The sequence below is a fragment of the Bufo bufo genome, chromosome 1, assembly GCF_905171765.1.
Source record: "Bufo bufo chromosome 1, aBufBuf1.1, whole genome shotgun sequence".
NCBI classification, from domain to species: domain Eukaryota; kingdom Metazoa; phylum Chordata; class Amphibia; order Anura; family Bufonidae; genus Bufo; species Bufo bufo.
Genome location: NC_053389.1, coordinates 644,935,222 through 644,948,334, shown reverse-complemented (window position 1 = coordinate 644,948,334; position 13,113 = coordinate 644,935,222). Strand labels below are relative to the sequence as shown.

Here is a 13,113-nt window from a genome sequence, read left to right as displayed (position 1 = left end):
TAGTTGACTTTGCATCTTGATATATTGCTGAGTTTAGATTTAGGTTTTCAGCAAAACTTTCTGCCACACAATATAAGCAATTATTGCCATAATATAATTTTATTTAAATAGCTCTTTTGGTTTCTAGGGATTGATGAACGGTCTGGTGCTTCCTCTTGGGGGACAAGTGGGCAAATGAGTCCATCCTATGAATCTTCAAGGGTAAGTGCGAGTTTTATTACACAATGAATGCACCAAATATAAAAGGCGTGGTGGACGCTTACTACAATGTCATTTCTGTTCCCTACATATTGGAGTTATTGGTCATAGAAGGATATAAGAGTTTAAAGAGCGTCTATTACATGTATCTTCAAACTGCGGCCCTCTAGCTGTTGTAAAACTACAACTCCCACAATGCCCTGCTGTAGGCTGATACCTGTAGGCTGTTCGGGCATGCTGGGAGTTGTAGTTTTGCAACAGCTGGAGGGCTGCAGTTTGAGGATGCCTGGTCTATTAGAATATGACTTGTGGAGATGTATTCCTACAGGTCAGGTAAGTCCTAGCGTCTGTAGTTCTTTTTACTTGGGATGAACTATTAAAGTGACACTACCATCAAATATGTCTTTTTTTCACTTAAAAAATGCGTGGATGGTTTTCGGGATATACATTTTTTTTTTTTTTTAAATGACTCCTTGTTTTCTGCTTCGTGTCCTGGCTGTATAACTTCTTTGGTCTACCTAGGCCTATCAAGAGAACAATAAAGCCCAATTCTATACCTAATAATATACTGGCAGATAACCTCTTCCCCTCACAGCAGCAGTAAGAAGACAATACATTTTCTTTTTAAATGGTCTTATCATTTGTGGGGACATTTACAGAAGGCGATGCTTTTGTATGTAATTTTTAATGGTGTAGTAATACCAAAATGAAAAGGAAGAACAGCCACAAATTCTAAACTAAAAATGTTTTCCTTGAATATTGAGTTAAAAAAAAATACCCCTTTCTGATGGAAGTGTCCCTTTAAGGTCACAGCAACGGGAACATCTTGGGTTGGCAGGATTGCAAGGTTTAGCAAGTCCCAGTTACAATGTACCTGCACTTGCTTACGTTCTATTTTGCCAATGATCGCCTGATTATTGGGAAGCTGAAGGCATGTGTTGGTAGTATATGTACTTTGTAAGAAAATGCTTCTGCTCTTTCTCCTGAGCCAGTACCAGTCCATGAAAACCTTGCTGTCAGTTGTCACAAACCCACATCAATGTAAACAGGTTCTGGTAAAATTTTTAGGGGTTTTCCATGATTTACATATTGATGACCTGTTCTCAGGAGGTCATCAGTATGACAGTGGCAGTATTCGATTGGTACCCCTGCCAATCAGCTGTTTGGGCTCCTGTGAGCAGCTTACCAAGCACAGTGCCATACATAAAATAACAGCTGTGCTTTTGGTATTGCAGCTCAGCTCTATTTACTTGAATGAGGCTGAGCTGTGCCTAGGCCAAGTGACTGGTGAACGTGACTTCACATGTCCTAGGAAGAAGCCTAGGCGCTCATGGAGTGCTGCAGCTTCTTCATACAGCTGATTGGCGGGAGTCCCAGGAGCGGGACCCCCACCGATCTCTTATTGAGGACCTATCCCGAGTATAGGTCATCAATATGTAAATCGTGAAGAACCTCTTTATGGCTAGGACTACACGACAATATTTGTCGCGCAACATTTTTTATATTGATAGTCAATGGTGGTTAGAAAAACAAAGCTGGTTTCTTCCAAAAGCAGATCCTCCTCTGTTGAAAGGTTGAGTGTGGTACTGCAGCTCAGCCCACCTCACGTGCTGTACCAGAAACACAACCAATAGACAGGTTTGGTGCTGTTTCTGGATGAAAGCTGCCATGTTTTTCTAAACCTGACCCTTTTAAGGCTATGTTTATACTGCGGACTTTGATGGCTAGAAAATCCGCCATGTATTTTGTGGCAGAAGCCACCGTGGACCCTCTTCTGGTTTAGTCCCACTGATTAGATCTAAGCTGCAAGTGGATGATTAAGGTTAGGTCTATATGACGACATGTGTTGCGCGACAGATAGGGCACAACTATACTGCAACATTTGTCGCACCAATGTCGCGCAACAATTTTTATAATGGTAGTCTATGGTGTCGCAATGCGACATACTGCGACAATCGCAGAAAAATACATCTCAAATAGATTTTTTGCGACTGTCGCGTCGCAGTGCGACACCATAGACTTTCATTAGAAAAATTGTCGCGCAACATTGGTGCGACAAAATATCGCGTGACAAATGTCGTCGTGTAGACCTAGCTTAACCACATTAAATGGAGCTTGGTGCTGTCGCTGCCTTTCGGAAGTGGTGTCTCACTTTGCAAACAAGGGGAGGCAGACACTATGCGGCCGCTGGTAGAATTTTGGGGCGGAATCCGTGCCCAAATTTTGTTGACAATTTCAGCCATCTGAACGGGGCCCTAAAGAGTTAACTTGGTCAAAACTGTCTGTAGACAGCTGTGTGTTGTTTTGGAGAAACTTTTGAAAGATCTGACCTGAATGAAGAATTGTGTTTGGGTTTTGTAATAGTTTAGATATGGCTGTATACAACAATAACTTAAGATGTCGTGTTTACAGCGGTTTGGTTGTTTGTCATGTCCCCAGTCTCATGTTCTCGTGCCATCAGTTCCTGTTTGATGCATTTTAATTTTTTTTCTTCATTGTAGTTATTGGTTGCAGTTGACATTCTATAGTGCCAAAAACATTAGCAGATGCGCTTAGCATTGCTTAATCTAAACACAGTTCTTCTTTTATAATGCTTGGTCACGGACCACCCAAGGGCAGCAAGTGTGTGTGTGTTTTTTAATCAGCCAACATAAAGAAACAATTAAAGAGTGTTGCAGATGCCTCTTTAGGGCTCTTTCACACACTGGTCTTTCTGATATTTTAAAATGCATGGAAATGTGTCTTTTTTTATTTTTATTTTGTAAAATTTTAGTTTTTTTCTGTTTTGGTAGGCTTTTGCATGTGCATTTATTTTTCCTAGTGTTTTTTCAAGTCCTATTGAAAAAGAAAAAAAAAACACTATAGCCATAGCATGCAAAAAAAAAACAAACACACATTGGGGCTCATTTACTAAAGCTATTTCACCCACCAGTCTTGGTAAAGCCTCACTGGCCTTAGATCCGACCATGTCTCTTAAAAAGTTGATTGCGTGTTCTGCTGTCCATGCGCCAGAAACTGAAATATACCCAAGCCAGAAGCCAGAGTAGAATTCAGCTATAATTTACACATGTTCTCTGGCGTAAATTATAGTCAGTGTGTCGGTCTGCAGTGGCCTATCCCTTCTTCTAAGCTCTGCCAACCTAAAGAGGCAAGAGCAGTGGAAACAAAGTCATATTCTTTCGCCAAAACTTTTCTTTTTGCCAAATTTTTTAACTTTTTACTTAAAAATAAAAAAAAATAAAAAAATAAGGGATTGGTAAGTTGTAACATGTTTTATTTTTTCACTATAGAACTTAAATTAATATTTGGTGGAAGAAATTTTGGTCAAGAAAAGACACCACAATACCATGAAAAAGTTGACCTCTTTCTCAAAAATGCTGCTTGTAAAAGTAGCCTAAATCCTCTTGCACACGAACGTGTGCGCCCCGTGGCCGTGCAGCGACCCGCAAATTGCGGCCCCCAATGCACGAACACCAACTGTGGGGCAGCTGCAGTGGATCGTGGACCCATTCACTTTAATGGAACATGTCCTATTTTTTTGCGGAGCGGAAGTACGGGACGAAACCCCACAGAAGCACTCTGTACTGCTTTCGTAGGGTTCCGTTTCGTGCTTCCGTTCCGCACCATTCCTCATATCCGGATTTGCAGACCCATTGAGGTGAATGGGTCTGCATCCGTGATTCAGAATGCCCACGGAATGGTGCCCGTGTATTGCGGATCCGCAAATGTGGTCCGCAATATGGCAACTGGACACCTACGGTCGTGTGCAGGAGGCCTAAATCTGTTACGGCTCACCGAGTGAGCGATTACTGAAATATAGAACAAATAAATTTGATATTGTGTAGCTTGGTCGTTACTCTCAAAGCTTTTGACATCGAGGATGTGAGACCCCACCAATCAGTCCTTAGTAGCTGACGAGTCTAAGTCTGTCTTAAGCTAAGTAGTAGTGCTCGGCTAAGAGCTTCTTCCCCTTTGCTTTACCGATCGGTATGGGTCTTAGCATCTGGACCCACACCGATCAAAAATTCTGGCGGGTCTCTGAGTCAAAAGTTTAGTGAAAGTGCAGTTAGTTTTTAACAGTGCATTATAACCGAGAGGATCTGTTTGGGGACTTGTCATAAGAATCTCTAAGTATTGGGCTTGCATAAATAAACCCCTTCTGAACAAGGATATGCATAAACAGAGCTTTACAAGCTCTTCCTGAAACCTACATATATAAACTGTAGGCACGATGGGAATGCTCTTGACTTCTTTCTTCCTGCTGTGCCTAATAAAAGATGTAGTCCTGAGAAGAGCTTCCCTGTTCTAACCTGCCAACATCTGTTTTGTGCTCTAAGGGGCCTTTTCACGGCCCAGTGTTTAGGCAGGATGAGTGATGAATGCATGCTCCTTTGTATCTGCCTGTTACACAGGGAGATGTGCTGCTGATAATCGGGCAAATGATCGTTTACTTGTTTATTGGCTGATCAGCGGCTCGAATATATGGGCCAATTTCAGCTTATCGTTCCTGTGAACACTTTTGCCCAATAGTTGGCCTGATAATCACTCCATGTAATAGAGCCTTAAAGGGGCTGTGCAGGGGTTTTATATTGTAAATGCATGCATCAGTAAGACAGCACCACTCGCTGAGACATGGAGTGGTGGTGCCAGCAGTGTTGAGCCCCAACCTGCTGGACTCCCAATAGCCAAGAAGAGAAGAAGATAGCCGCGGCACTCAATGTCTTCAGAAATGTTCCAGTGTTTTATTGTGAGATGTGTTCTATTGAAAGATGTGAAGAATTCTCCTCCTTCTTCGCGAACAAAGTGTCTACCTTTCGGGCCAGCATTATACCAGAAACATCAATTGACCCTTGGTCCTCGCATGTGCCTATTGCCTTATGACCATGGCAAGTCTTTGACACTCTGAGCGAAGAAGATTTTGGTGTTCTCATCCAAAGTATCTGCCCTACTACCTGTGACCTGGATCCTGGCCCAACTGGTCCCTTAATGCAGTGCCCAGAACTGATCAGACCAGCACTACACAAAATAACCCAGTGCTCCTTGCAAAGGGGACTATTCCCACAGGAACTAAAGAAAGCAATCATAAAACCCCTCTTGAAGAAACCATCACTGGATCCTGATTCTGTGGCCAACTACAGACCTGTGGCAAAATTACCATTCCTATCCAAAATTATAGAGAAGGCAGTCGCCAAACAGCTAGAAGCCAGGTTTACAGATAATAACATATTTAATACCTTTCAGTCAGGATTCAGGAAAAGGAACAGCACTGAAACGGCACTATTCCGAGTAATGAACGATCTACTTACAGCAAGAGACAAAGGTGAGTGCTCAATTCTGATTCTTCTTGACTTGTCTGCAGCTTTCTATACCGTGGATCATGAAATATTAATCCAGCGATTGAAGAATTACTGTGGCCTAGGGGGTGCTGTTCTCAGCTGGTGTCAATCCTTCCTATCTGGCAGGTCACAGCAAGTACTCTAATCCTGTACCACTTACTTATGGAGTCCCACAGGGGTCGGTGTTATCGCCGTTACTCTTTGCAGTCTACATGCTTCCAGTAGGCAAAATTGTCCAGAACTATGGCCTAGGTTACCATTGTTACGCAGACGACACGCAACTGTATCTGTCCTTCAAGCCTGGCACTCAAGACCCATCAGCATCCATCAATGCCTGTCTAGTGGAATTACAAAACTGGATGAACACCAGCTGGCTGAGGCTAAACTCGGACAAAACAGAGGTGTTGGTAGTAGGAGGTCCTCACATGGTGGATAAAGTCCAAAGGTCCTCACACTTCAAACTAGCAATTGGGGGAGATACCGTGCAATATAAAGACTCTAACACCTAACCGCGCTTATCAATAACACTACAGACAAATTTCATAAAGTATTGGGACACATTCACAGAGATCATTGGGTAGCATCCCTTTTCCCCCCTTTTTTACCCTCTTGTGTCTTGTCTTGTCTTTTGACCATTGTAACTCAATGGTTATATATTACATATACATATTCGAGGACTGTTCCTGTCCAGTTATATTACTATTTTTCTATTGATTGTGGTTTATACCAGTATGTGTTGACAGAAATGGAACTGCTTGGTATGCATTTATGAAAATTATTTGCAATGTCAAAACTTTCATGTATGCTGGTCACTTGGATGTCAACAGATTTCACAAAGAAATGTGTATGTTTCTTATATACTTATACTGCCTTCAATAAAAAGACAATTATAAAAAAATATATATATATAAAGACTCTGTGTGAAACCTGGGGGTGATCCTGGATGGAAATCTAACACTCAGACAGCAGGCATCAGTGGTCGTCAAATCCTTTCTTCCATCTGAGAAATATAGCGAGAATTAAACACCTTATCCCAGCAGAAGACTACACTAATTCATGCATTTGTATCCTCCCGCCTGGACTACTGCAATGCCCTATTCATCGGATCCTTGGATAAAGTTCTGCGCCCATTACAACTAGTACAGAATGCAGCAGCCAGACTCCTAGCCAATGCTCCAGGTGGCTCACACATCTCCACAGTACTGCAAACTCTTCACTGGTTGCCAGTAAAATGGAGAATTCATTTTAAGATCTGCCTGATGACATTCAAGGCACTAAACCACAGGGGACTCGAGTACATAGCTGACCTATTGGAACTTTATGCACCTACACGCCCCTCCGCTCCGCCAAAAGGATGAATTTGGTTATTCCCAGGATCCACTTAAAATCATTTGGTGCACGGGAATTTTCCTATGCAGCCCCTACTCTGTGGAACTCACTCCCACAATCAGCGAGAGAGGCCCCTTCTGTGGACAGCTTTAAGATAAGGCTAAAAACCCACCTCTTTTTCCCAGCCTTTGAGACTGCAGAATGCAGGGTCACAGCGCTTTGAGTCCCCAGGGAGAAAAGCGCCAGAAAAATATCATTTATTATTATTATTTATTCACCAAACAAAAGTGACTTTTCGACTCGTATGAGCTTGATAAAGACTCATACGAGTCGAAACAAGGCTTTTGTTTGGTGAATAAAACACTGGAATATTTCTGAAGATATGGAGTGCTGCGGCTATCACCTTCTCTTCTTGGGGTTTTATATTGATGATCTCTCCTCAGGATAGATCATCAATATCAGATCGGCGCAGGTCCGACATCCCCGGTGATCAAGTGTTTGAAGAGGAGGCGGTGCTCCATGTAAGTGCAGCCTTCCCTTCATTACACTGCACTTGGTCTCAGAAGCGAATGTAATTACAAGTACAAGTGAATGCAGCGAGAATAGAGGGTACTTGTAATTACACTGCACCGCCACTGCAAGGGAGGCGACACATAGTGTAATGAAGAGGAAGCAGCGCTCGCTTGGAGCACCACCTCCTCTTCAAACAGCTGATTGGCAGGGGTGTCTGCCCCATAGAAATGAATGGGAGCAGGGGCTGCGCGTGTGCGGTGTACTCCCATTCACTTCTATGGGAGCAGCGCTTGGTGGTGGACAGACCCTGGGAAATCCGAGGTCCTCCAGCCATAGCGCTCCCCGCTCTGTTCTCGTTGTTGTAGGTGCGGGTGCCAGAGGTGGGACACGCACTTATCAGACAATGGGGGCATATCCTAGCGATATGTCCCCATTGTCTGTGATGGGAATACCCCTTTAATATCAGCATGTTTTAAATGGCCACCATATACCGTAAAGCCCTATGAAGCCTGTTCAGAATTCACTGTACATGTCGCAGTTTGTCACTGCTTAGTAAACGGGTTTTTTTTGGATTCCATGACGGCACAGTCTAAGCTACATGGTAATCCATGGCTGGTCAGGTTTGCCTGGTTTTAGGTATGACCAGCCAGTCAAGGATTAACACCTTGCTTTGGCTGTCTGACAGCTTGGAACAGACTTTCTGATATCTCAGTAAGAAGCAGTATAACCTTATTGTTGGCATATGTGTCTTAGAAGTATGTGAAATGCAACGTTCACAGGCTGAATAGTAGTTCCAATACATTAACAAACATATACATTGCTTGTATAAGCTAGAAGACCATGTCTGATTTCCAGCTTGTGCATTTTATGGTGCTGTAACATGGAGTTCACAGGGTAGAGCTGCCTTCTCCCAGGGTATCCTGGCTACTGAAGCAAAAATCCTGTTCCCTTCCATGTAATCTGTACTTGGGCATCTCAAATCCATATTTCTGTGTAGATGCCGGTTTGTAATTTATGTTTTTACCATATTTTTTTCAACATATATTAAACTTTTTAAACTGTTTATTGAGGTTACCTAGAAGCCAGTTGGTTTCCTTAGCTGCTGATGATTCGGGCTGCTCATCTGAATGACGAGGTTCTATAGTATTGGCTACCAGTGGAGAAGTTTCCATTCCCGGTCAAGTCAGAAGTGTCAGGGCTGTTCTGTTTTCATGTCCACCACTTGTATGTTCCCCTAGTTTTAGCTTGGAGTGAACACATCCAATTCAATGATTTAAAGGGGTTGTCTGGCGAGATAAAGTTCTTTACTTGTTAAAATGTACAATAATAAAACTTCTAAAACGTGCTACTGTGCATTAATTCTGAATGCTATCTCATTGGTCTGATTGTAAAGCGATCTGGAATATGTTGGCGCTATATAATTAAACTTTATAATTATTATTATTGGTTCAATTTTAGCTTCCTGCCCCTCTCTGTCTCAGTGCCTTATATGAAGGGGATAGCAATTTGGGTCAGTTCAGCCAGCCCACCTCTTTCTGCATCAGCCATGAGGGTGGTAGTCTTATTTAATGCTCTGACAACCTGGCTGATGGTAAAGGTTTTCATCTTTGTGAGCTGTACAATTATTATTTTCCCCAAATAAATTGAAACGTATGTAATTTTGTTTTTAGTTCTCAAATTATTGTCATTACATATAACTTGAAGGGGTTGTGTGTGACTTGGCTGTCGTGCTTCCTGTGCCAAGGCGGACATCCATCATTCCACCTGAGTTTTACAGTGGCTCATAAAGGGATAGTTGTATGGAGAATAGTCAGACACCCTCCTTGGAAACAGTTGTGCACAAACCGACTTTAATTTTTATTCATTTACGGCTACGTGCAGAAAAACGGTAGCATTTGCTTGTGGGGTTTTTGTGTTTTGGATTTCAGCCTTTGCGATGTAAAGGGTGAGACCTGTGGTTTTTGCTGCTAATTTTCCACAATGTAACACATTGCTTTAGTACACAGAAGCCTGCACAAAAAGCAGCATGGAATCATTTACAGGAACCCTTAAAGGGGTTACTCTATCAATAATGTAAACAATAAAAATCTGACAACATATACTAAATGACAATGTATTTAACAAAGCTAGAACCATCCCTGTACCTCTCATAGATCCAGAGATCTCACCATTCATTGCTCTGCTTGATTTAGTTCAAGCTGGTAGCTTGCAGGGTCTATCCTTTGTCAGGGCCTGTGTCCTTTCTACTGAGCATGTGCGTCCACCTAGCAATGATACTGAGGAGGACGGAGAAATGAGGAATAGAGCAAACACCTGGTGGCACTATACAGATGCATGTTATTGAATAACTCATTGGCTATACCATTTTTTTTTAATTACAAGCAAGTTCAGAAGTATTCAGAGACCATTGCTGGTTTGAAAAATGTGGAATATTTCTTAAAGGGAACCTGTCGCCTCCCAAAACCATCCCAAGGGGCCAGCAGTACCTGTGTGTAGCCAGCAGTGTGTTTCTGATGATGCCTTTCTTCCTGAAGGCAGATGCAGCAAAAGTACTGAAAACGTTGTTTTATCCCCTGCCCGGCGCGCTTCTCCACACATGCTTGAGGTCACGGGGGCAGCGGCCTCCATGCATCAAGTCATGGTAACCACTCCCCCTTCCCTGCCCCTTTGCTGTGAATGACAGCCGGCTGTTTGGCAAAGGCAGCCGGACTCTCGTGCATAAGCGCTGTCCGTCACAGCGAAGCAGCGTTTTGGTGCTGACGAAACTGAGCCAAACGGATCCGTTCTGGCACACATTGTAAGTCAATAGGGACGGATCAGTTTTCACTGACACAATATGGCACAATAGAAAACAGATCCGCCCTCCATTGTCTTTCAGTGGTGTTCAAGACGGATCAGTTTTGGCTATGTTAAAGATAATACAAACTGATCCGTTCTGAACGGATGCGTGCGGTTGTATTATCTGAACGAATGCGTTTGTGCAGATCCATGATGGATCCGCACCAAATGCAAGTGTGAAAGTAGCCTTAGCTTCAAGATGCACTCCAGATGGAAAACCTATTCATCTTGCATGCAAAACCATCAGTATTTCACTGATTCGGGACACAATCCGTATCGCTCCCGTGAATTAGGCTTTACACTGTACACATCTGTCGGCTAAATGCAGCTCTGCTCCGATGTGCGAAGTATTTATGGGAGCCTTTAGCGTGATGTTACATCCTGATGTATTACGCTTGTACACCAGAAATCTGGTGAAAGAATTTTAATGCCTGTTTTGTGGCAAAATATGTAATAGCTTTGTCCACCTCCCTATTTTTATTTTTATTATTATTTTTTTTTAAAGGAGAGGGGCAAGCTGCAGGTAGGACATTCACAGGGCATGTGCTCCAGAAAACTGTGCTTATTGCACTAGAAGCCTCCTTTTCTGGTGCACGGACAAAATTATTAAGATGCGTAACTCTTAATAATCCCAGCAATTGGATTAAGATTGGAATCGGCAGTATTTGAAGCAGTTTATTATTTTTTTTTTTTGTCGAACCCAGAAGTTGAATCAAATGGAATGGGAAATGTAAAGAGATTTGCATATACATAGATGCCTTCTATAGATAGACATCTGCACCCTGCTGGATCCACTTATGGCTTTGGAAATTAAAAACTACATTAAACACTACAGTGGCCCAGATTAACTAAGTCTGTAGGTGTCATAAGCTGTCTAGACTGGAACCAGGTTTATCACAGGGACTCAGGCTGGATGTCAAATCTGGTGCAGGGGTAGACACTTTTCATGGTCTCTATACCATCTATTGTTTGGCTTACTTTGAGACAGATTTTTACGCCAAAATTTGTGCACAAAATGGCACATATTAGACACACCACCTTTCCCACAAAACTCCACTACTCTGCTAATCCCAACCCCTCTTTCAAGCATGTCAGGAAATAATATAAAAACCCAAGATGTGCAAATTTGCAATATTTAGTGCCACTTTTTTTTTTTTTTTTTTTGGCGCAGGTATGTTAATAAATCAGGGCCACTGTGTGAAACTACCCTTGTGTGTACAGATTTCTTACCAATTTCCATCCAGGCAGCCCAGTATCACACGTGTTTGATTTGTGGAAATTACTTCTGAAACCTGCTATAGTGGTTGGAACACATGGCTTCATGCTTTTTCTTGTGTATTAGGGGTTAATAATACAATTGTAGCATTTAGTTTATTATCGTCTTTGAAAAATACCATGACCCATCATTTCCCATATTCTCATCGTGTGAAACTTTTTTTATTTTTTTACCACTTTTTTGACAAGTATTTTGATAAAAAAATAAAAAAATAAGTTGGAAACTTTAAGAACTGATTAATAAAGATGAACTCCCTGCATATGTTTGTCTATATCTAGACCTATATGTCTGTGTGCATCTATCAGGAAACCTCTGAGAACTTTTCAATGGAGTTTTGGGTGGTAGTCTCAGATGTTTCACTGTATTTGTGTGTGTGTATATGTGTATATGTGTATATGTGTATATATATATATATATATATATATATATATATAATGTCATTTTGGGTGAATAAGGGCTCGTTCCCACGACCGTATGTCTTTTTTTTTTCAGTGTTTTGCGGGCTGTTTTTGATACGTTTTTCAAATTTTTTTTCAGTAGTGTTTCCGGTTCCTTTTTTCCGTATGGTATATACAGTATACAGTAATTACATAGAAAAAATTGGTCTGGGCATAAAATTTTCAATAGATGGTTCCGCAACAATGGAATGGATACGGAAGACATACAGAGTACATTCCGTATGTGTTAAATTTTTTTCCCTTCACAACATTTTTTATTGATTTCCAATAAGGCAATACAATCAGTTGACAGAGTTGTAACGGTGTATAGCAACATCTTCACTTATGGTGATCATGCGTGTTCCGTTTTCTTTTTTTTTTTTTGCGGACCCATTGACTTCGACATGTTCTATCTTTCAACGGATATGCGGAAACGGAATGCATACGGAGTACATTCCATTTTTTTTTTTGCGGAACCGTTGAAATGAATGGTTCCGTATACGGAATGCAAAATACGTTTGTGTGAACAAGCCCTAATACTTAGCACATGAATTAGCAGTGTCATTACGCTCAGCAAGACGGTCACATAATCTGCTTAATACTTTTCTTGCTCTTCCCTAGGGTTTTGCAGACAGTCCTCATTACAGTGAACACTTGAATGACAGTCGATTAGGGTCCCATGAAGGATTGTCCCCGACACCTTTCATGAACTCAAATCTAATGGGTAAGTAGGTAATGCTTGTGGGCAGCCTCTAAAAGCTTCTTTTCCTTTGAAGACCTTTTACCATTCCCTGTCTGGTGCTCATCATCTGGACTGTACAAAATATTTAAAGAGAACCTGTCCCCTTTGCTTTTGGTCACATAGCACCACCTTGAGCAGGAGGCCATAGTAGGTGGGGTCCCTGAGATCTGGTCTGCAGCCCTTGTAATTAGTAATATATTAGGTAGGCAAACCATTGCTGCCTTTTTTTATGAATTGGAAAACATTTAGCTGTGAGAAATCCATTTCTAGCTGCTGCCCTTCCAAAATGTATGGGCAGCATATATTGGCACAAAGTGTGAATATTTACTGTTGGCTGGTACATGATTTGTCCGCTTTGTTCAGTATGAATCAAAAGTGGACCTGCACTAATTGAAGAGAGCATTGCCTAAATGTGGTAGTGCTAAGCGGATGTGAGACACATCT

The 13,113-nt window shown here is 41.8% G+C and overlaps 1 protein-coding gene across 6 annotated transcripts in view; it reads left to right on the top strand.

Moving 5' to 3' along the window:
• Positions 1 to 13,113, top strand: part of TCF12 (transcription factor 12) — a 171,948-nt gene that overhangs the window by 41,823 nt on the left and 117,012 nt on the right. For all 6 annotated transcript variants that reach the window (XM_040413898.1, XM_040413902.1, XM_040413903.1 and 3 more), the window contains 2 exons: positions 128 to 201; positions 12,549 to 12,651. In XM_040413898.1, the coding sequence (XP_040269832.1) occupies positions 128 to 201; positions 12,549 to 12,651 (177 nt within the window). The remainder of the gene's footprint in view (positions 1 to 127; positions 202 to 12,548; positions 12,652 to 13,113) is intronic.